Below are 24751 nucleotides of genomic sequence, written 5' to 3'. Positions count from 1 at the left end.
CTTCTCCAGCCTCTCTTCATGTGCAAGAGGGCCGGCAGGAGTGTTGGTAAGGACTTCTTTCTACAGTGTTGCTTGTTCTGTTTATTTCCTGCCCAAGTAGAAAGGTCTCAGCTGCGGAGGCTGGTGTCCACGGGGACTGGCAGGGCAGAAGACCGGGAGATAAGTAAGCAGTAGGTAGAAACAGAGTCCATGATTCTAGTGCCAGCCTGCTAGTTCTACAAGGGCAGCACTGAGACCAAGGAGGAAGGTGGCAGCCAGAAACACCCTCTAGACTGATTGCAAGTAAAGGCAGGTGGGCTGGGAGGAATCGAAGGCTGAAGTTGCTGGGCCAGAGCCCTATTTGCCCCCATGGACCAACCTCCACCGAGTCTCAGGGCAGGCAATGAGGCACTTATTAAAACACCCAACTTCACACCTCTCTCTCTATATTCAAAGCTCAAAAGTGCTGCTTTGGACTTACAGGGTCCGGACCCACCTTTCTATGGAGATTGGGAGTACAAAGATGAAGATTGTTGGGGGAGATAACAGATCCTAGCAGCACTTGGTAAGAAAGAAAAAGAAAAGCCTCTCACTAAATAAACTCCAGAGCAGGAATACGGACCTCTTTCCCATCTATTTCCCAAACTTATTTATGGTGTCTTTATTCGTTCATTCCCCCCCCCCAAAAAAAATAATAGTCCGGCCCCCCACAAGGTCTGAGGGATAGTCTCCTGCTGAAAGTTTGCTGACCTCTGTGCTAGACAACTATGGGTACCTCTTGACGACGGAGTTTATTGGTTGCTAGTCATCTTCTCAACTCTAAGGATCCCTTGGGTTGAGATATAGCAATTGCCATTCACACCTCTGCAACTTTGGGCCTATATTATTATTGTATACTCTTTTATGGCTACCCTTTATTATTTTATTTCCAATCCTGATTCCTATAATTCCAACCTTAGCATTTGCCCTTTTCATTACTGCCACATGCAGTAGTATTTGGAAGAGTTTCAAAACAAAACAAAACAAAACAAAACCCACCCAAATGATCAATGGAATGAAGAAAGATTGCAGCATTTGGAACTTTTTAGAGGTGAGTAAGGTGAGTAAGAGGCCACAAGATCAAAGTTTATACAATTATGCAAGGAGGGAGAAAGGCGATAGAGAGAGGTTTTTCCCCTCTTCATAACACTAGAGCTCATTGGGAACATCCAGTGAAGTTGAACGTTGGAAGACTCAAGACAGATTTTTAAAAAGTACTTCATACAGTGCGTAGACTATGGAACTTGCTCCCCCAGGAGGCAGCGATGGCCATTGACTTAGATGGCTTTAAAAGAGGATTAGACAAATTCATGGAGGAGAGGGAGGGCTCTCCGTGATACTAGCCAGGATGGAGGCAGCAAGGCTTCCTAATCCCAGCTGCTGGAAACCACAGAAGGGGAGAGATGCTCTTGTGCTCAGGTTCTGCTTGCTGGTTTCCCCCAGGCACCTGGTTGGCCACTGGGAGAACAGGAGGCTGGACTGGATGGCTCCCTGGCCTGACCCAGCAGGCTCTTCTTATGTTCTTATGCAGAACTGACATTTCCCATGATCCTCTTCACAGCAAGTTTAGGGCTCTGTCTACCAGAGACCGCCTTTTCCCTCTTGTTCCACAGTAACTTTTAAGACCAGCCACAAATGCATTTTTGACATCCCTATTTGTAAGGCATGTCTGAACAGCCAGGGCACATACGACTTTTTATTGCTGTGAGACACCAGCAAGATCCTGGTTTTCCTGTCCTCCTTGTCCTCTCCCAAGTCAAAATAAATTACTTCAAACTTGTCTGGATTCATCCTCTAACCACGTCACTCGCATCATCCCCCACAATGTCCAAGCAGCAGATAGCGCAGGACTGCAAGAGTTAGGTTTCATGTGAAGTGATTAGATCCAAACTATTCAGGAACTCCTATATAAAGCAGTTCACAAGTATCTGAGCTTCCCTGCCACTAACAAATCAGAATGGCATTGGAGCCACTCCATGAATTCCCACCATGGCCCGCAACTGATGCTTCATAAATCAGACTATACAGAAAAATCAAATAGGATAAATAAGATCATTAGACATTTGTCTAGTGAGTGAGAGAGGCAAAGGTCTCCAGTGTGTCCTGGGCCATTCTAGAATGAAGCAGCTGCCCTTTGGCTTTTCTGATTCAGGCAGCAAAATGTTTCAGCATGCCAGTCCACCACGCAGATTCAGTTGGGCAGCTTGCTGGTGCTACAACTGACTGCTCCAATGCCAGCTCTGCATGCAGAGAGACCAGGGGAAATACAAGCAACTCTTAATCATGACTCCGGCCACCTGCAGCCCCTACAGACACCTCTTTACCCTTGCTTTGACACACTTTAAAGGGGTCAGAAAGAGAGAATAAGCAACTGTCTGACCATCCTATTTGGGACTTTGGCTTCCATCTTCTTCCTTTGTGACTGTCTCATCTTCTCATCCTGGTAAAGGAGGAAGAGGAAGGCAGGCAGAATTCACAGCATACTGGGAACATGGAAAATAAAATGGGTTTTCTCCTTCTCCCTTGTCACAAACTGCCATATCCTAAGAGGCTGGCTGTTCAGCCTAATACCACATGAATCTAGCAAAACAAAAACAGACCTCTGTCAGTACCAAGTACAAATTTGTAAGCCAAAAGGATACAGACAGGTTACAAATATATAAAATGTTTTATTTACTGTCTTCAAGAAAAAGGAGTACGTAGTGCGGAAACGTTTGCAGGGAGGGTCATAGGGGTAAAAATCTACACAAATCCCCTCCTCCTACTGCCCTTCCAGTTTTGGGGTAGAAACTTTAATCTTCTACTCAAATAGACTCCATTGCCCCTGCCACCCCCCGCTTGAGCTGTGTTGTTAACTTGATGCCATATTCCACCAGGAGCCCCTGGGTGCCACAGGGTTGGTAGTACTAGCTAAGGAATGTGACCCCCCCCAAAGGATGGTGGGACCCTGTAAAATGCAAAGTGCCGTCAGCGCTGTGAGAACTTTAATCCTTCCATGTCACTCAAGTTCATCACTCAAATTCATCACTCTCTTCGGGCTCACGAGGGGGTTCTGCAAGGTGATCTGGAGGAGGGAATAGAATTCATTAGAGATCCTTTATAGCGTACATGATCCCTCAGGTCACTGCCAGCACAGTGTGTTTGGCACCTACCCTCTAAAGCTAGAACACAGAAATTGTAATGGGGTGGGAGGAATTTGCCTGGCCTTGGCCATGCTCCATGGAACTGCCTTACATGCATGATTCTTGCTATAAGTGCCAAGGGGTTCTGGGCTGATTTCTCGGTCCTCACCTTAGAAAAAAATTGGGGCCCCCCATTCAGTGGTAGAGTAATATTGCTTTGCATGTATGAATTTTCACATTCAATCTCCAGCATCTCCAGTTCACCACCCCACAATTATTATTATATATACATTTATGCCCTGCCTTTTTCACTGACAGGGATTCAAGGCAGCTTACAGATAAAATGAGATTGTATGTTGTTGACTACAACTCCCATCAGTCCCAGCAAGCAGTGCCAGTGGCCAGGGATGATGAAAGTCCAGCAACACCTGAAGAGCCACAGGACCCCCTCTGGGCACCTCTGAATTACAGGATCTGAGGGAGGAGGGCAGGAACACTGCCAGGCATAGCAAACAGCACTAGGTTAGATTAGAGATACCAATGATAAAAAGGTACTTTATCTACATAATACACGTTTTATAGAAGTCTCTGCCACACGATGTGATGATGGCTTTTAAAGGGGGATTAAACAAATTTATGAAGGACCACTATTTTAGTAACCACAAGTTACAATGACTAACCCGTATAGAACCTCACTACGCAATACGCTTTCCAAACCAGGTAGCAGAGGAGGTGACTTAGTGGGGGGCAGACACCCCCTTCCTGCCCTCCTTGGCCACATTAACTCTTCTCATCTTCACATGAAATGCAGGCCCAGATGCAGACCCCAACCCTTCTAAAATAAAAAAGAAACTTCCTGGTCCACCACAGGAAGGCATGGCAAGCCCAGGGTGGCTAAGACCACATGAAACATAGGCTTTGTGTGACACAAAACTACAGTCTGGGAAGAAGTAAGTGTGTGTGTGTCCCCTCTATCTAAGGAGGAGGCAGTTCTTGATCTGTTTCTGTGAGAAAAGAGAAGTCAAGCCTGAGGGTACTTGACCCAGAAGATTTTCTTTTTTGGTGCCATTTCGGCTGCACGCCCCCCACCCTCAGAAAAATGCAATTTCACCCTGAAGCCCTCTTGTAATTTGCTCCACTCTCAAGTGCAGTTGGCTATATTATATTAGCCTTCTAGCCTCGTTATTCACCTATCCTAGCATCTGTGGGGAAGCTAAATTCTACACAGAAAAAATATGTCAATAATAAAAATAAATAAATACTGCTTGACATATTATAATCAGTTTGAGAGATTGGTTTGAGGTATCTGAGATTTTAAAGGTTGGCATTTTTGACAAGGCATAGTTCAGCTGCAGGTGGGGACAGGGGGGAGGGAGAAGAGATAATGAAGAGCAGAAGCAGCTAAGGGGAGGCAGGTATGACTGGAGGCCTTGAGAAAGGGGCTGCAAGCCATCCTGGATACAAACAGCAGACCTTGAACAAGGTGGGTTTTGTAATCTCTACTCTCATGAGAGCTAGATTTCAATGGGTCTCTTCTATGTAGGATTATGTCTGGATTCAATCCTGTCTGTTTCAGATTCTATGCACACATGTCCCTACACAAACATGACATCCAGTGCGCATGGCTCAGGCAAGAGTGCCCTTGCACCACACATACAGTATGTTCAACAAAGAGAGCTCAACACCTGCTTAAGACTTTTCATTCTATTATGGAGGACAAGAGGCAGGTGCAAAAATATGCACACAGAGTACTGGAGGGTGGGATGAGACGGAGGGGAGATGATGAATTGATCTGCCTTTTTGAACAAGTCTCTACCTAACCCAACAGGGTCATTTGGGAGACTGACTAGTGCCACTCTCCATCTGCAGAAGCAGCAGTGGGAAGGTTACCTTCCCCTGACGCTGTAGAAGCAAGCACATCCAGGCTGCTAAGCTCTCCGTCGCGGTAGAGTGCCAGCCGTTCCATCATACGCCTCCTTGCTGGGTTGATGACGATCTGAGGGGCAGAGTCGCCTGCAGAGAGAAAGGAGCCAAGCACTGAGTGACAACTGGCCCAGATGTTAAGACCATCATCAGAGGCCCAACTCTGAGTGCCTCTACCTCCTGATGGGAGGCAGCTCTTGCCAAGGCAAAGGTCTTCTAAGTAGTGTTACCACATTTATGGGACTCCCTTACTTATCTGTTTAGCTGGTGCTGACTAATGCTAATTGAAGAGTTTTATTTTCCCAGGATTTTTAAAAAGATGCCTATGGTTTTACTGCTGCTTTTAAACTCAAGTAAAGAGAAGGGAGTCCATGATGGATGGCAGTTTCTTAAAGGTGAAATGTTGAAAGCCCAAATGCAGACAGTTCCAACAAGAAAGAAAAGTGGGAGGCATCTATAGAACCAGTATGGCTACATAAGGGACATGAACTGAGAGTTAAGCAGGGCATGTATAAGAAATGGAAGAAAGGGGAAATTACAAAGGAGAAGTATACAGAAGCAGCCAAGAGTAGCCAACAGCAGGGAGGTCAGATGGGCTAAAGCTCAGAATCAGCTTAGGCTTGCAAGACAGGCTAAAAATAATAAAAATAAAATGTTTCTTTGGCTGTCCTTGAAGCAAGAGGAAGAGCAAGCAAGTAACGGGTCCTCTGCATGGAGTCGTCTATTGGGTGCTATTGGGTGACACAGAGAAGACAGACCTACTCAACACCTACTTTGTCTCCATCTTCACCCAAAAGGAAAGCAGTGCCCAACCTGGTGATAACATAATAAGTGATGTAAGGAGGGAACTGCAGACAAAGATAGGAAAAGAGGTGGTAAGAGAACACCTAGCTTCATTAAATGAATTCAAATCTGTTAGGCCTGATGAGCTGCACCCAAGGATACTAAAGGAGCTTGCGGATATTATCTCAGAGCCTCTGTCTATAATCTTTGAGAATTCTTGGAGAGCAGGTGAGGTCCCTGCAGTCTGGAGGTGGGAAAATGTTGACCCCATCTTCAAAAAGGAGAAAAAAAGGTGATCCAAGTAACTACTGACCAGTGAGTATGACATAAATACCAGGAAAGGTCCTAGAATAGATTAATTAAATGGCTGGTCTGTGAGCACTTAGAAAAGGATGCTGTAGCTACTTAGACTGAGCATGGGGTTTATCAAAAACAAGTCATGCCAGACAAATCTTCTTTCTTTTACTGTTAAGAGTTACAAGCATGGTGAATCAGGGGAATGCTGCAGACGTAGTCTACCTTGATTTCAATAAGGCTTTTGACAAAATCCCCCACAATATTCTTGTGAGGAAGCTGGTAAAATGTGGGTTGAACAAGGTAGCTGTCAGGTGGATTTGTAGCTGGTTGACTGACCAAACCCAAAGAGTACTCATTAAGGGTTCCTTGTCATCCTGGGAAAAAATTACAAGCGGGGTTCTATCTTAGGTCCATTGTTACTCAACATCTTTATAAATGACTTAGATGAAGGAATTGAAGGGATGTTAAATCAAATTTGCAGATGGCACCAAACTGGGAGGGGTAGCTAATGCTGCAAAAGACAGAATCAGAGTTCAAGATTACCTTAACAGATTGGGTAAAGGACCAAAACTAACAAAATGAATTTCAATATGGATAAATATAATGTTCAGCACTTAGGCAGAAAGAACCAGCTGTGCTAGGCTGCATCAATAGAAGTAGAATGTCCAGATCAAGGAAAGTCATGGTACCACTCTATTCTGCCTTGGTCAGACCACACCTGGAATACTGTGTCCAGTTCTGGGCACCACAATTTAAGAAGGATGTTGACAAGCTGGGATGTGTGTAGAGGAGGGCAACCAAGATGATAAAGGGTCTGGAAACCATGAATGGTTAGAAGGAATGGTTGAAGATGCTGGGTAGGTTTAACCTGGAAAAAAAAGAGAGATGATAGCCATCTTCAAATATCTCAAGGGCTGTCATATGGAAGATGGAGCAAGCTTGTCTTCTCCTGCTCTGAAGGATAGGACTTGAACCAATGGCTTCAAGTTACAAGGAAGGAGATTTTGGCTTAATATCAGGAAGAACTTTCTGACACTGTTCAACGGACTCCCTTTCTGGCAGTGGAACAGACTCCCCCAGGAGCTGGTGGACTCTCCTTCCTTTTAAGTTTTTAGGCAGAGGTTGAATGGCCATCTGTCATGGATGCTTCAACTGAGGTTCCTGCATTGCAGAGGGTTGGACTAGATGACGCTGCATCTCTATGATTCTTTGTTGTTAGATGTGTCTGCTATTTTGCTGTTATTTTGTTAGTCATACAGGAAGGCTTTTAACTTGGTGGTGGAAGCTGTCTTAAGACTCTTGTACTGAAAGAAAGTTATTTTTTTAAAAAAAGAGAGAAATAGACTAATGAAGTTAAAATCAAGAACAGGGCAGGAATTGTCAAATTCTAGTTGGTGGTGATACCACAGAAAAATCCGGTCTGAAATGTGGAAGGGTAGGGGAAAGAGATGTCAAAAAAGAAGCATGTTAACAGGTTTCAAAGAGGGTAGCCGAACATGCCATAGTTCTTCAGATGCAACTAAGAGGAACACTCTTCAGGCTACATTAGAATCTGCTTTTTATCACATCTTCATTGATGGGAAACGGCTCTTCAGGCTTTCAAATAGCAGCCTCTGTCAGGCCTACCTGGAGATGCCCTAGATTGCACCTGGGACCTTCTGCATGCAAAACAGTTTCCCTCAAACATTCTACCAAGTCAAGAATGCACTTTTGCAGGTAGTGGGCCATCTGTTTAATTTTATGATTTCTACATCTGAAAGCAAGAAACCAACAAAGAAAGAAAAAGGAGGAAGGGCCTTCCAGTCTTGCAGAATTGGGTGTAATACACTTATCTGCACACCTGCTTTAGAATCAACTGTCCCCTATCCTGTACTATGGTCACAACCCCATTTAAAGCTAACTTTTGTCTTAGCATTGCTGTGTGTGCTTTATTCATCCCTTTCAGGCAAATTTGTAACTCTTGGAATGTTTTGGGACTACAATTCCCATCATCACTAGCTTACAGGACCAGTGGTCAGGGATGATGGGAATTGTAGTCCCAGACATCTGGAGGGCTGGAGTTTGCCTATGCCTGCCCTAGGGCTCAAAATGAAATGGTAAAGAAGAACTGTTCAGTTTGCACAAGGTTATGAGCTGATGTCATTTATCACAGCAGCTTACAGATAAAAATAAGAACTGCTAAAAACATAGAAAATTTAGAATTGGAATGTCACTGTTCTGTAACAGTTACTTAATATTTGGTTCAATTAAGTACAATGCTTGAAAAATGCTTGTTATTTGCCCATACATGTCCAGTCAGCTGGCCGATCCTCCCTGAAGCGTGGGGGAGGGACTGAAGCAGCCTGCAGTGCCTTACCTAGTTGGCCTAGAGAGATATTCCCTCTGGGCACACTTCTGTAGCTCAGCAGCCTCAGGCTGCCCTCCAGGCTTTCATCACTCTCCTCAGGCTGGTTGAGAGGCCTGGAGGTGTAGGAATCCTCTTGTGGAGTATGCAGCTGCCCCAGGGGTTGCAAAGTGGGAAAAGACTCTTTGCACAGCAGTAGCTGAAGCCTCTCTAGCTCTCGGTAGACCTTAAAGACAGGAGGAGGAGCAAGTTGGCAGGGTGGGGGGCTCAAAGAAGAAGGCACAGTAATTTCCCAGAATACCCAGCAAGGTAAAAAAAAAAAAAGTTGGGGGGCAACCCCCTTGCAGACAGAAAGTCACATTCTTTCCTTGGATCTATTTGTTCCTACCCCATTGCTGGCCTTGACACTCAGGGCATTGCTAAGGCCCAAAGGACAGAAGGCAGTATATACAGTGCAGCCTCCCCCAGCCGGGACCCTCCAAATGGTTTTAGACTCCAGCTCCCATCAGCCCCAGCCCCAGATGCTGGGAACTGGAGTGCAACCACATCTGCAGAGCATCAAGCTGGGAAACAGCAGAAACCACAGTACCAGTATAGAACCAACAGCTGTGGGTATAAAAGAAAATGCAAGGTACAGTAAATATGACAGCAGGTGAAGCAGGAGCCCCAAACACTTATTCGCTGTTCCTAGAGCACTGGCTGCCGCTTGCACTCCCCGTTACAGTGGATGTTAGACCTGTCAGGACTGATGGACAGAAGGACTTGTCCATAACGGCTTCCTGGGGCTGAAGCTCCTCTGTGGCACCCCCCCCCCCCACCAGGCAAGCTGGGGATGGGGGGAATGGGAATCCAACAACCTCCAGAAGGCAACAGGTTTCCTAGCCCTGCCCTGTGGAATAAGTATGTGTCTCCTCCCCCTCCAGTAATGCTTGTGGTTTCCCACTTATTTAAAATATTATGGCCCTGCTCACAGAAATGTGCAGGTAAGGAAGAAACACATATATTCCAATTCACAGACTAAAATTCAGCCAGGACTGGAAAGTATCTTAAAACCCACAGCTCTTTACTGGCTTAACTCCAAGCTCACCAGTAGTTGGCACAGAGAGGACTCCCAACAATTATGAACAATGCCCAGGCTTTGACTTTTGAGAGTGGGATTCTGTAATTGTGGGGGCACAAATAATACATAAACACCCTTGCTTGCCCAAGTGGCTTTGGTAAGAGGGTGAACACCATCAGTGTCAGTTTTCCTCACAGCAAACATGAAACATGGCTAACTATTATTGAGGACCTATTTGTAATGTCAAAGCAAGCTTTGCATATCCATCTTTTAGGACATTTATTGTGGTCCAAAATAGGCAGATGAAATATCACATTAAAAACTTGCAGACACCGAGTGGTTTTGCAAATTCTTCACCATAAGAGAGAGAAAAATATGTAACTGCAGGCTGCAATCTTTGATGCCTATATAGCTCTTGGCTGTGAAAGATCTGGCTCCAACTGCTTGACTTAAGTCCTTTCTAATGAATGGCTCCTCTGTTATGGACTGTTGAAAAACATCCCAACTGCTAAGAAGGTTTTAAAAATGAGCATAAAAGCTGTATGGAAAGATGGGGTTTAGAAAAAAAGGAAGCAGTGTGTAAATGTTGTGTCATCTGTGTGTGCGTTTATATAAAACCAAACACTACAGAGACAGAATAGTAAATAGTATGCAAGAGGAATGTGAACCTGAACGAGGAATGAACTTGGAAGTGAAATGCAAAAACACACAAAACCAGAATCACAGATTTACCCTGGTGTCCCACTTCCTTTTTCCTATTTCACAGATGGGTCCAAGGCAGGGATTTGTCCAATCCAAACCCAGCTTAGTTTACTGGAGCTCCCAGAGAAAAGGCCTAGATCAGGGCTGGGGAACATTTGGCTCTCCAGTTGTTGGTGGACGACTTCTATCATTCCTGGGATCTGTAGCCCAGCAACAACCAGAGGGCCACAGGTTCCCCATCCTTGGCCCAAATGCTCCAGCTCCCTCCTTCATGCCACCTACCTCCGTCATTGGGGGCCGGTGCTTGGCCCTTGGGTGGAGGCACCGGCAAGCCAGGCTGCCCAGTGCTGTGCCCAGTTGCTCTGGACAGGGCCCGGCCCGCGGGTCTGCGTGCTTCTGGTATAGATGAGTGCCAAGCTGAGCAACTTGGGACAGGCTGGAAGACGTTGTGGCCGAGGACAGCTGGGCTTCCTGCTCCTCTTCCTCCTCATTCAGAAGATCTTTCTGAAGGCAGAGAGAGGGATAATCCGTTGGACAAAGAGGAGGTGGGAAAGCCAGCAAGGATGGAGCAGCATCAACACTGACTGTTCGGTGTCAGAAGGAAAACAAGCTGCACATTAATAAATGAGTGGCAGGCCGGGGGCGGGGGGGGGGGGGGAGAGAATAATTTCTCACCAAGTACTTGCTGTGTCCACGTGAATCCAGCTCCATAGATCGTCTCCCTGTCAAGATTTCCAACAGGACCTGGTAGGGGTGGGTTGGTGGGAGGAAAAGGAGCTGCACTTAAAATAAACCGGAATGCATAGCAAGGAAGGGAAAGAGAAACGGGGGGGGGTCCCTTCTTTCCCCACATTCTAGCTTAGCCAACCAGACAGGATCAGGCACTCTGAGGATCGCATCCCTTGGGCTCACTTCCAGTGCTCAATTTGTGGATTAAAATTGAAAGACAGCAGCTTGTTGTCAACATGGGTTGGGCTGCAGGGCCAGTAGCATCAACTCTGCACACTGACTTGACCCCCTCAAGCCCCCCCAATCCTCCCCAGTATTATGAGCAGGCAACTGAGACATGGTCAATCAATTCAATTTATTGTATACAGCCAGCGACGATTTTGTGCATGTCCAATGGAAGCGCAACCACTGACGTGTGGGTCCTTTTGCACCCAGAAGAGGGCAGGATGGAAGTGGAACAAGCTTATGCGCACTCCTCTGATGCATGTGGGGGCCAGGAATAGAATCCCCACACAAAATAGTCACTGCCTGTATAGTCTAAGGCCTTCATGATGAACAACAGAGGGCAAAAGCAAGGCATTCCTCTAAAACCACACAACGCAAATCTATAAAACTCTACAGCATAAAAGTCTGCAACATAAAATTTAAAATTACAATGCATTAACATAACTGGAATAAAGCTTCTTAGCTGCCAGGGCAAATTTGGTTACCAGATGTAACCATCTTCTCCTGGTGCTTTCCCAAGCCAGTTAGGGAGAGTTAAAGGGTTCTCTGTCTTGGAGGGTTTATATTCATTTTACTTCCAAAGATGGCACTAAAATGGGCAACTCAAATTTCAGGTATTATGGGGGTGGGAGTAAAGACCCAAAAAGCTTATCCACAGAGCCTCCTTGAATGAGGTTCCAAAATTTGGATTTGTTCCTCTCAATAGGAGCGAGACCCAAAGATTTTCAACTATTTTCATAATGTACCCTTTTTTCCTCCCTTAACAATGTTTTATATTCTCGCCATTGCTGTTGTAGAAGAGAAACGGGCAAACTGAATTTGTCTTATTAGGACAGTTCTTTTTTCTTGGACTTACAATCCCTATCAAACCGACTCCATGTGCTTGGATGTTTTAGGGTGAGAAGTAGGAATCAGAAATGGTCTACATTCCCTGGTTATATCCTGATGTAGCGCACAAATATTCCAAGTCCTTTCTAGAGTTTGCCGATGTAGCTTTTGAAGTTTGTCTGTGGTCATCATCTGTCTGATACTACAATCAATTTGATGGGTCCATTGCAGCCTTCTCTCAGCCTGGGAGTGGCCCACCATTTCAGACTCTGCCAAGGCTCCTGAATGGTAATGCTGCATTTGAAGACGAGCCTAAAATATGATCAGCAACACACACTCCCTTGTCTGATATGTAAATATAGCAACCCTTAGAAAGGTCAAGGGGTACTATTAAAACATACCAACTGATATTTGCAAGTTAAAGAAAAATGTTCATGGCCTGATTTAGTTATGGCTCTGAGACACTGGCAGGGTTCTCCCCTTCACACCCCTTGGTAGCTCACTTCCGTCTCACACACAGGACAGACAAAGTGCACAGCAGGGAAGGAGTCTTCCCCAAAGGATGCGCTCTCATTGGGCTGGAGAGTGTTAGACAATCAAGTGGTCAAGGGCCACCCCCATCCCCCAAGTTGCCAATTCCTAGTTTGTACTTTCTGTCTCTGAATGAGCTAGATAGGTGAACAAGGGCATAGCTCCAACACATCCTATGACAGTTAAGTCCTTGTAAGTGTTCCTGCAAGATAACAAGCCTTCAAAGGGCCAGAATTTTCACCTAGCACTGAATTCTTGGAAAGAACAGCTTTCCAAACAAAGCATATTCTTTCCAACACGCCAAAAGAGGGAATTTTCCTAACTCATCATATTCTCCCTGCGCCAACCTCCCCACACTCCTGAAGTCCTGGGATGGGTTCTCAAAAGGCAAAGAAGCTGCAGGCCCAGATGAAATACGTGTGTGTGTGTGTGTGTGTGTGTGTGTGTGTGTGTGTGAGAGAGAGAGAGAGAGAGAGAGAGAGAGCGAGCGAGCTTTGAGAGTAATCCCTTTATAAATGAAAAGTGATATATCAATTTTTAAAATAATAAAATCTCATTTTAGTAGTAGATGGAATGGACCGGAAGGAAGGTGTCCTATCTTCATGGTGCAGTCTTTGCTAAGCCCCTCCTCTCCCCTCCCCATGTTACTCACCACACCAAAGCTGAAAACATCAATAGCAGTAGAAAGCATCCCCGTCCGGACGTACTCAGGGGGCAGGTAAGCCAGCGTGCCCCGCACAGTCTGCGTCCGGCCCAGAGAGCTGCTCAATCCTCCCTGCTTTGGTCGGCGGCTAAAACGTGCCAGCCCAAAGTCAGCCAGTCGGGGGGTGAGTGCTGCATCCAACAAGATGTTAGAGCTGCAAGTGGCAGGGAGAAATAAAGGGTTTACAACAGGCCACTATACACAGCCTCTCACATTCCATTCTCCAAAATAAGCCTCATCAAAATTTCCTGTGTGTACCAATTACATTTTGAGCAGCATACGTTCTTCATCTTGTTGCTATGAATTTTGTTCCAGTCGTCCACATTGTGAGCCCAGAAAAAAATAAATCAATCCCAGTCCAGTCCATTTTGCATTGCCCATTCTGCTCCAGCTACTCATTCCGAAGCAGCATGGGGTAAGACAAAGCACCAAAGTCCTGCTCTCTGACCACTTATACTTTAATCCAGCAACTCCTCTGGCTACTGAGATTTCACCAGGCACTGCAAACACACCTTTAAGTATATATTTACAATCCTAAAAGGACCAGAAGCTTGCTTTATGAAAACAAAAAATGAGATCTCGGGGAAGCTGAATTCTGGGCTCAATATCACATTCTGTGCTTTTTCTGGAATCATAGCCCCAACTCTGCTTTTAATGGAGATTTGTAACATTTCCACACACACCCAAAAAATAGAACTTTAAGAGATACAGCTTTTGGGTTTTTTTTTTACTGGGGCAGGTATGTTCCAAAAAACAGCAGAGTTCTCTTGTGCTTGCTGAAGACAGGAAACCGCAGTGTGTTGGGAAAGGCATGAAGATTTGTGGATGGTGAGCAGATTGTTTTGGATTACAAAAGCTACAGATTTCAGAAGCTTGGCTATTCTACCCGTTGAAATGACCCTGACCTGCTTCTACTGTCTGCACCCTGCTAATTATTAAAGCCCCATCACAATAGCACACAACAGCACTACTGATATGGAAGAATTTCTACTTAGTGCCTTTCCCATTACCGACCTATCCTTTGCAAAGGATGTGTCCAGAGTTTTTAATACACTTTTATATGCTAAAAACAAGAAAACTGGAATTCTGCACTCAGGCAACCCAAATTCTGCAACCTGCTTGAATTATGCAGATTTACTAAGTTGCCTAATTTCTCTAACTCTGAGTAATTTATTCTGGCTTTGTTAATCATAGAGAGGGACAACTAGTGAAGCAGAGCACCCAAACCCCACCCCATTGGGAAATCTCATGCACAGAGCCTTCTGGCTGCTTCCTTTTCAGCAGACGTGGCTCACACTTTTCAAAAAATAAATAAAAATATGGGGTTTTTAAGACCTTGCGGAATCGCAGCACATGTGCCAACACACGTCTTGTGATGATTCCCTCCTCCCCAAGTCAAAGCAGAAGATGTGAAAAGCAGAACTCTTCCTTCTCATGCACAAAGCAACAATCCTCCAGTTTGGTTTAAAATCATGCCCCATTTTCATCTGTTCGCAGCCTGGGAGACAAGCTCTCTTCCTCTCTCACCTCTTGACATCACCATGAATAAGGCTAGGAGAATCGCTGTGCAGGAACTGAATGGCTCTGGCAGTGCCCACTGCTATATGCAGCCGCTGGGCCCAGGAGAGGCAGGGACCACTCTGAAAAACAAAAATCAAAACAGTAACAGATCAGCAAATGATGCCACCTTCTGAAGAACCCCTGGATAAAAGTACTGAGAAGAAGAATAGAAGTTCAGGTGAGTACCTGTCTACGCAAGTGGTCCTCCAAGGAGCCCTGAGGTAGGAAGACGTAGACAAGGCAGAAATGCCCCTGCTCAGCACAGTAACCAGCAAACTCCACAATGTTGGGATGGCGGAACCTGGGATACACAAGGGGCAGTGTTAAGGAGAAGCAGCTCAAGCTCCTCCCTATGTCCCACCAACAAACAAACAGCAAGCCTCATGCACAATCCCTGTTCCTGAAACCCCACCCAATAACCTTCCAATTCATAGTTTTCAGGTCTCACCGGGAAAGTTTTTCCACCTCTGTGACAAAGCTGTTCTTTATTACAGTCCAATCCAGTTCTGCTTCCTGTCAGTCAGATTAGGGAAGGGGAGGTGAGAATAGATAAAGATGATCAGTATCACCACTAGGAGCACACCTTCCTTCAGAAGAACTGGCAAGGCCACACTGGGAGGCTGAAATCAAAGCATGTGGGGTGGGAATGAAAGAGGACTGAGGTGGCTCCCTTCCAACCCCCCACAACCAAGCACAAAGGACACTGGAGAGACACAAGGAGATGAGGAGTCACCCCAAGGGTCCCACAAGCTCTGCTGCCAGGGCACTCCAAAGACTCAAGCTGCTAGAAGGCCCTTCAGTCAGAAATGCTGGGAACTTGAGCTGAGACCTTACATGAGCAAAGCGAATGCTAACTGATTCATCCTTCCATTGACCAGATGGAAAAGCAGCAGGAAGGCTGTGGAAGGCAGCCCCTCCCAACCTGGTGTCCTCCATATGCCGTTGGGCTACAACTTCCATCTGCCCCATCCAGTGTGGACAGGAGTCATGGGAGTTCAAAACATCAGGAGGATACCAGAATGATAGAAGGGAATGCAAAGTAAAACGGTCAGGCCCCCAGCCCAGTACTCTTTGGTTATACCTCTTTGAGCCGTTTGACAGCATAGACTGTGTTGCGCAGTCGGGCTTGGTAGACGCAGCCAAAGCCACCTTCTCCAATTTTCAGGGTCTCTGAGAAGTCTCCTGTGGCTTCGCGCAGCTCCTTCAGCTGCCACTCAAAGGGGCAAGCAGGGGACAGAGAGTCAAGGCTCTGGAATTGGGAAGACAGAGAGGAATAAGCTTGAAAAGGGCAGCATCCCACCTCAACATGTGCTCCTCAAGACAGTCAAGTTCCACTAACTGCATGGAAGGAGGGCTTCAGATTCCAGCTCCTTGAGGTCTTGATGCTGGCAGCGAGTTGCTGGAGAGAAGCAATTATCCAGCATCAGCCCAGAAGTGATAATGCTGAAAGGATGCAGAAAGAGAAAGGAAGGGTGCAGAGTACAAACATGAGGGGGATCAGAAGAGGGCTTAAACAGTAAGGGGAAAGAAAAAGCCACCATCCAAAAATGGCAGGAGGGACGGCAGGTACACAATGGGGAACTAAGCAGTACAAAAATATGACTGAGGAAGAAACAGGTACTTATTTATTGAATTTATTGACTTTCCAAAGGAGCCCAGGTTGCCCCATAACTGTGACAGACACGACCTGCTTTTACATGTAAAAGAATAAGCGTGTTGCAAACCATGAGGACTAGAAGTATTAAGAGTAGACAAATGCTCAAGGCTGAGATTCTCAAGGGCTAGATACTTAGTTCCATTATTCAGTAGCCCAGCCTACACTACCCTGCTCACCAGGCAGCTTTCCTTATGTTTTCCTGCACATCTAATTCCCACCCCACCCCCCACATACACAGTCAGAGCCCAACTGTTCCATCAGGCAGCAGCAGAATTAGGTCCATACCTGTTCATCAAGGCGGGTGGGAGGCAAAGGTGGGTTTCTCTGGCCGACACTGTTAAGGTGGCTGCTGGGAGGGGGGCCTGGCAGAGATAGCGGAGGACAGGAGGGCTCTGTTTGCAGGGGGAAGAAGTGGGAATGAATGCTGTTATAGCTGGGGTACAAAAATGGGTTCTCCTCCTCCTCCAGTTTCCAGCCCCCTCAAAGATGTTTGCTCAAGGGGGTGGAAGCAAGAGTGGGAAACACAGAACGCTTTGAAAAGCGGCAGGAGATACAGGAAAGACTGGGAGAATCACCACTTTTCTTCAGTACTGCTTAAGAAGTTACATGAAAGGAAATTCTACCACCTGAATAAACTGAAATTAGTGACAGAGCTGCGGGTTCCGACAGACATCTAGACTGCTCTAGATGGCACAGAGCCTGCAGAAGGAAGTGACAGGGCAGAGAATGCAACATCCCAAGAACCTCTACTTTCATTTTAAAATTACGTTTCTAGCCTTCACAATATACAAGGAAGACTTGAAAAGTGTGCAGGCAATGCTTGATGAAATTTCAGAAGCTAGTTTATGTGCGGATGCACCCAGAATCTCCAGTGCCTTCAACGCCCTTTGGGTATGATCCTTGGTGTTTCCTGTGACTGGCAGAAGCAGCATTGGAGGGAGAGAGGCAAAATGCACACAGTTTATTCCAGATGCAGAACTCAGCTTTCCTTGGTGCATAATTTTGGGCAGTCTTGGCACAGAATTTGAATTTTCCTTTAGCACATGGTTCACAGAGCCCTGGTATCTTACTTGTGTACGAAGCAGCTCATGCTGACCATGTATCCAAGTGGGTCCTGTATACCTTTAAAAATAGGGCACGGAAATAATTATCTCCCCTATCAGTCTCAAAAGATCAACTCACTACCCTAACTCTGCACCACATTCATACACAGCTTGCAAAAATAACCGTTCCATTTTTTCTGGCTCCCAACAGGGTCAGCATGGAGCATTTTGGTGCTTCAACCTAAACAAATCCAGATGGCATACCCCTGGCCTCCTCTGAAAAGATGCTTTTCCCATAGTCCCTGTTCTGCTCTGCAGCTACATAGGAAAAATTCTCATGGAGGGCATGGGGCATATTATGCCATGGGGCATAATCCACTGAGATCCACTGCCCCAAGTCTTCTCGCCTCTCAATGCAAACGAGGTCTGTGGTTGCATGATTCTGTCCCTTACAAGTGTGTGTGTGTGTGTGTGTGTTTAGTGAAATCTCCCCACCTCTTTTCTCCACAGGGAACAAAAGAGCAAACTGGGAAATGTGAGCACAGCATTAACCAGAGAAGAATAGGTTAAGCTGTCTCTTTCTCCTCTGCCTGCTTCTCTCCTGCAATGGGTTAGGTCCCCCCCCCCCGTGATTCCAGCCATCCCTGAATGCTTTTTCCTTTTGAAAAAGAAAGGGAGAAGTCAAATACATGCAATATATGTAATATATATGTGTACTATAGATACTATAGATACACTAGTCCAAATCAAAATTTAACGCTCTTACAGCTTTTGTTACCTATTTCTTTGAGCTAATTGGGGAGAATTTCAGTTTTATTATGGGTGGTGGTGGTGGTTACAAGGAAGAGCTCATATTTTAGTACAGTATTTCTAACTCATAATCCATCCTGAACCTTCAGGATGCTATTTCTGTATGAATGGCTTGGCCTTCAGACACACCTGCATGCCCCACCTTAAGCAGCAAATGCATCACAGGCAGAACTTGTCCACATTCTTTTGGTAAAGACAGAGCTTTGTGTCTCTACTTCAGTAGGTTACTTTCATACTACAAAAATGGGGAAGGCAGGGGCAAGGAAAAGGAAAGAGGCAGCAAATAGAGATAAGTATGCTTTTTAAAAATAATAATCAACCAATAAAGTCAGATTGCCTCCCTACTCTGAAAACTGTAGTTGCTGTGTAGGACTTACTTGCAGTCTGGAACACAGTCAGCATTTCAGACCACAGGGGTGGGGAGGTCATTAAGCATTTCCACTAGAGCCCTGGTCTTCAACTGGTGGGCCAGGACCCACCAGTGGGTCACAGCCTGATCCAAGGTGGGTCACAACAGGAGCACTGCCACCATACAAGTATATTGTGAAAGATTAAGAAATGCATGTTTGGGTTAAACGTGAGGCCTGGGTCTGAAAAGGTTGAAGATGCCTGCATCAGAGGAGAAAAGCAGATTATACACCTTTACTATCCTCAATAAATAAAGGCTTCCCCTAGCCATGGCATGCATTTTTACCTGGTGCAGGTGAGGGAGCTTGTTTGTGGGGCTCCCAAAACGATTCCCTGGCCCTGCTGCTGCCGTGGCTACCAGGATCTGGGGCAGGCGCAGCAGGTGGGGGCTCAGGTAGGGAAGGCGGTGGCTCAGGGGAGGCATACGGAAAATGAGAAGACAATGCACTGGGCTTCGCAGGTGGTGGTGGTGGATGCCCTAGAAAAAGAAGTGAGAAAAGATGTTAGACAGCCTCCAAAAACAGGAACTGCCACCACGTTGCCTTCCTAGGATTTCTCAGCCTGAGTGTCCTGTCTGCCTCCTCATGTCCCAGCACTCGTGCAATAGTGGGAAGGGAAAAAGTGTCCTGCAGCAGGCAGGATTAATATCAACACACAAGCAATCAATGCAGGAGCATCTTGACAAGTATTGACAACACACCCCTGGTCAATGGTTTGGGTAATGGGAGTTGCAGGTTAGCATCAGTCACCACTTTGAAAACCTCCCAGACTTATCCATGCTAAGGCAAAAGCCATGTTTAAAGACGTGAATGTTAACCGTTGGCTAGGATGCTGGACCTGGAAGTCTAAACTAAACCCAGCCCTGGGACAGATATTCTGGTGACCCCTGGCAAATCACACACTCTCAGCTTCAAATGGCAACTGGTGCCCTGTATCCCACAGATGTTGCAGGACAGATTTTCAAAATGTAGCACTTCAAAAGCTCTGTCTCTTCTTTGTGTTCTTCTCTTTTTATTTGGCATCCTCTACTCAGAGTCTTTATTAAGCTCCAGGGATTGTTTACTCATGGTGGTGGTGGATGGTTGATGGAGGACCCTGGGTGGGAGGTAGCGAAATGCTGGTCTCCCAGGACAAGAGGCTGGGAGGAGAAAGACCCAAGGTGGGAGCCAGGAGGGGCTGCTACCTTCTGTGGGTGGCAAGGGAGGACTCCATATTCTATTAGTAATTTTGGTACTGGTTTTTGTTTTTTATTTGCATTACTTTTCTATATCTTTTTGTATTTTTAAAAATGTAGCACTTCAAAAGCTGTATGATGATGAACCAAGATCTATAAAAGCCTCCAGGTGGGGCTTTTACTTCATCCGCATCCACCTCACAAAATGCCCTTCTGCCCCAAAAGTTCTGTAGGAAATGCCATGCACCTCCTTTCACCAGTAGGTGGAACCCTATCATTTCTTACAAGATTTACCAACTATTGGCTGTTGGGATTTTCAGTTTTTTTAAAAAATAGAACTTTTCACATTTCACTCTTTACACTTCAAAGAGCAATATTTCAAGTTTTTAGCCTACTTTATGTTGCACTTTATAAGTTGCTTTGTATATAGTTCCTTTTTAGAAAAGCAACTAATAATTGCAAAAGTTTTATAATCCACTTTTCAACAAAACGGTCTCTAAGCAGGATACAGTAAAGTCATAACACACACTTGCACAACAAATGCAGCAGGAGAAACAAGATATTTAATTTTGAGCCTTTTAGACAAGTATTTGAGCCTTAAAAAGTTTTAAATGCCCATCCAAATGCACCTGAGTAAGAACAATTCCTTTTTAAAAATTCTAAACATGTAGGGCAATTGCTAGGTGTCCTGATGGAAAGGAGTTTGATAAGCAAGAATGGCCATGGCCTGAGAATGTAAACAGCAGGATTCTGGGGCTGGGGCTGCAGGCACTACAGAAGGGGTGGGTGGGGGCGGGGGGGGGGAGAAGAAGGGATGTTCCACCCCCTTCCTTCATAGTAAACAGGCTGGAAAAGGGTTGCTTGTTCTCATGGCTTTAATTGCTCCAGATATACCAACCAATAAACTGAACTAGAAGAGGGAAGGCAGGGAAGGCTCATGATGGGCTCACATGAAGTGATGACATCACGTGGCAGATAAAGCTCCAAGTCATCAAGGATCTGCAGCAAGTCACCGACAGAGGCATTGCGATTCATCCAGGCCCACATAAGATGCTGCGTCCGCCCCTCCATCTTCTCATACAGGCGCAGCTCCACCTGATCTCGTACAATCCTGGAAGCTGAGGTACGAGAGCAAGGAAGAAAGGCCAGTTATGGCTGAAGCATCTGCTGTCGGGAGGCAATACCAATATTTTCTGCCATGAGAACAAGCTTATTAGCCATGTGCTATATTACAATTCTGTTCTACTCAGATTTCAACAAGGCACAGCAATATTTGTCTGCATTTTGCAGCCACTTAACCTTCTTTCCCTGTTATAAGCAACTCCTCAAACCTATACTCTTAAGACATCTATACTGCCTTTTGATTCAAGATACGACTAAATCCAACCTCAGGAGCTTTGAATATTTAGCCTCAAGCCCACCCCCAATTCCCTTATGAACTTTAGCAGTTTATCTTTAGGGAAAATGCCTTTTCTTTCCCCACCCCCACCCCTGGTATCAACAGCACAGGAAGTTGCTTTATGGAAAGGGTCAGGCTATGGGGCACAGAATCATTTGACTTTCAGCAGCAATCTATGGGGCTCATGCAGAGGTCTCTCTCACAACCTATTTACCTGCTCCTGTTTTGGCTATAAAGTTGGGATGTGCTGGATACTGCTGGTTTTGCAGATTGCAGACTGACCAAGGGCTCTGAGTAATCAGGTTTGACCAAGGCTACCCCAATCACAGTAGGCCATGTAGAAGAGCCAAATCAATTTCAGTTGTGGTTCTGCTCTCCCACACCCATTTTCTACATTTATATTGGTTGCCACCACCATTTTGTCAAGCAAATTTTCCAAACAGTAAGAAAAAATACTCTTATTCCCAGGAGGCGTCCAAACAGTAAGGAAGTGTCCAGCCTGAAACTGGAAGCTATACCACATTTATCTCAGCTCCCATGTCTGTGGTCACTATTTCAGCTGCACTCAGTGCTATTTTTATGGAAAAAGAGGTGCTGGAACTCACCATGAACACCTCCCTTGTTCTCTAAGAATGGCAATGGCACCGCCTGAGAGGTGCCAGAACCCAACTGAGAGGTGCCGGAACTGAGATCCAGAGTGTTCTGGCTGAAAAAAAGCCCTGGCTGCGCTGAAGGTCAAAAGCACCCAGACAACTGTAAACTGGTTTCAGTATTAAAAATTCCATGGCAGAGAGAGGTTATAGTGGGAGGGGGGGTCATAAAAGAAGAAATAGAAAAAGATTTCATCACATTTTTACCCTACAGCTTAGCTGAGTTACAAGAAGTTTAAGGTTATATTGTTCAAGGCTTTTAAACAGAAACCAAAGAGGCTTGTGAGTCAGGTATCATCTCGGCATCTAGGTGAAGGCCACACCCTCACCTCCCTTCAATGTGAATGTAGACAGAGCCCTGGTCAGCACAATTAATACAGCAAAACCATGTGATAACCTGTGGAGAAACACCAGTTGTGTGAACCAGCACTTCCACATGGAGGGTGGGGTAAGCTGTTGATGCACTGCAGGGGGTCGGACTAGATGACTCTTCATTCCCTTCCAACATTACAATTCTATGATTCGAATGCCTGCCTCTGCAGTTGAGATCCCGCAAATAATGGTGGTGGCCTGGACAGTCACCCCATGGAAACCCTGGTTCATTCAAGGGGTGCTTCAGCCCACATGCCAAAGGGCTGCAAATATGCCAGGGAATATGCCTGGCCTCAAAGGGTGGTTGTTTTTAAGCAGTTTCCTGTGAAAAGTCACCTTTGGTTCTGTTATGAAAAAATACCTAGAAAGCTGGCAATTATTATTATCAATAATATTAGCAGATCTCCCACATAATGCCAAACCAGCTATGTTATGATTTTTTTCAACCCACTTGAAGTGCACCCAGAGGAGCAGACTGCCGCCCACAAGTTTGGGCCTCAGTCAGTAACCTATAAAGGGGCCACCCACAGCACTGTGTTCTTTTTTTACAGCCAATATGCGAACAGAGCCTTAATACAAAAGGGCAAGTTGAGGCAGCCGATTCAAATGGCACATTTGGAGTGCTATTAAAGGCATCATGGGGAGCAGGCAAATCTGACCCATGAGAGACTCCCCACTGGGATAGCCTCCGGGGCAAGCCCAACTAAAAACCACAGGAGGAGCTGCACAAGGATCATTAACGGAGGAGGATGCAGGCATGTCCGCCTCGCTTGGATCTCCTTTAGCCACCAAAACACAATGGGCTGATAACACAGCTGCCCTTCAGTAATTTCATTTCAAAACTTTATTTGAGCTGGGCCGGTGCAGGCAGCACATGCTTGATGTAAGTGAAGGCTCTGGTGTTTGCTTGTGGCCATTCTAGCCAAAGGCTTCTTCCATCCTGGGACCCCTTACTATGCCCAACCAGATCCACCTTCCCAGTCAGTAGCTTCTCAAGCAGCTGCTTTTTGTACTCCTCGCTGGTGAAGGTGCGGATGAACTTCTAACCTTACACAAGATCCTGCCTGCACCTCAACAGCTCCCTCCATCCTCCTACCGCCACCAGTGCTGGCATGGACTGCAAACTTGATCCCTGCATGAACTGATCCAGAGCAATTTCTGCCCTGCGAAACAGAGACCTTCCAGCTGTAGAGAAGGTTTTGTGCAGATCACCAGCAAATTATTTTCCTAGAGTGGCTGGGGAGGCCCAGCCAGATGGGCGGGGTATAAATAATAAATTACTATTATTATTATTATTATTATTATTATTATTATTATTATTATTATTATTATTACTAGAGGGCCACTTTGAAGAGGGGTTGGAGGCTGATGGGCCAGTCACCTTCAACATCTCAAAATGGGCTGCCAGAAAGTCCCACGGCCACAGCGGCTGCTCCTTCCACACATCCCTTTTGTCCTGGGGTGGATTTGCCACCTGGAGGCCAGATTCCCCCCCCCCCGGACCTCTAATTGTTGATCTTCAGTTTGTGCAAAGCAAGAGCAATGGAAGATGCCCCTTTTGAGCTGCCTGTTCTTCGATGCCTGGCAGCTGGCCGAGTTTCACAGAGACCCCGAGGGTCATCTAGTCCAACCCCCGGCCATTCAGGGACCTCAACGAAAACGGCGCTGTGCTCGATCAGACTAAGGGCAGTGCAGAAGTGCAATACGTAGCCGAGCTGCATTTCCCCCGGGGCAGCCCAGCTTCTCCGCCCGCGGCCACGGAAGGAGCGCTGCCCGGAGCGGGGAGGAAGAACCCCGTCGGAAGAGCGGGCGGCGGCCGCGTCAGGCCGGGGCCGGGCAGCCAGTCCGCCCGCAGGCCGAGGGGCCTGCCTGCCTCCCTCCCCTCCGCTCACCGAAGCGCTCCCACTCGGCTCTCCCCAGCGCGTCCATGACTTCGTGGAACTTGCACATGACGGCGGCGGGCAGCTCGTAGAGGAAGCGCGACGCCCCGGGAGCAGCCATGGCCCCCCGGCCCCGACTGCCACTCTCGCCCTCCGCGCCCCGGGCCAGGCCATAGGAGAGCCGGGGCCGGGCAGGGACGGAGCAGCAGGAGGCGGCGGCCGCGGGAAAGGGCCACTTCCCCTTTAAATGCCGCTCCGGGCGGGGGAGGGAAGCGGCTCTGCGCCTGCGCCACAGGCCCCGGAGAAGAGCGCTTCGCAGGACGAGGCGGAGCCACCCAAGCGGGCGTCTCTATAGCGACGGAGCCGCCATTTCCGCCCGCCCGCCCGCCCGCCCGCGCTGCTCTGGCTCCGCCTGGCGGCCCGGGGAGGAGCTGCGCAGCCGGGGGAGGCGGCGCCGGCGATGTCGCTGCCGCCCCGCCGAGCCTGAGGCGAAACGGGCCTGTCCCTCTTCTCTGGCAGCTGCTTCGGTCGCC

General features: G+C 46.7%; 1 protein-coding gene across 3 annotated transcripts; it reads right to left on the bottom strand.

The window, feature by feature from the left end:
• Positions 1-2667: 2667 nt before the first annotated feature.
• On the bottom strand, positions 2668-24413 carry IRAK1 (interleukin 1 receptor associated kinase 1). 3 transcript variants are annotated; one of them, XM_081894219.1, is made up of 14 exons: positions 24231-24413; positions 20868-21035; positions 19030-19221; positions 16768-16874; positions 15907-16074; positions 15274-15338; positions 15012-15126; positions 14793-14905; positions 13215-13419; positions 10925-10993; positions 10532-10753; positions 8500-8713; positions 5031-5153; positions 2668-3082 (listed from the first exon to the last, which is right to left on the bottom strand). In XM_081894219.1, exons 1-14 carry the CDS (start codon positions 24337-24339, stop codon positions 3030-3032), a joined length of 1923 nt encoding a protein of 640 aa, XP_081750345.1. In that variant the 5' UTR covers positions 24340-24413; the 3' UTR covers positions 2668-3029. The 3 variants fall into 3 exon arrangements, with proteins under 3 accessions (XP_081750345.1, XP_081750346.1, XP_081750347.1); XM_081894220.1 differs by lacking the exon at positions 5031-5153; XM_081894221.1 differs by lacking the exon at positions 16768-16874 and having other exon boundaries at positions 24231-24388.
• Between the last annotated feature and the right edge of the window lie 338 nt (positions 24414-24751).

This window comes from Podarcis melisellensis (assembly GCF_964234715.1).
Source record: "Podarcis melisellensis genome assembly, chromosome: 17".
NCBI lineage: Eukaryota > Metazoa > Chordata > Lepidosauria > Squamata > Lacertidae > Podarcis > Podarcis melisellensis.
This window is presented reverse-complemented; position numbering and strand designations above follow the sequence as displayed.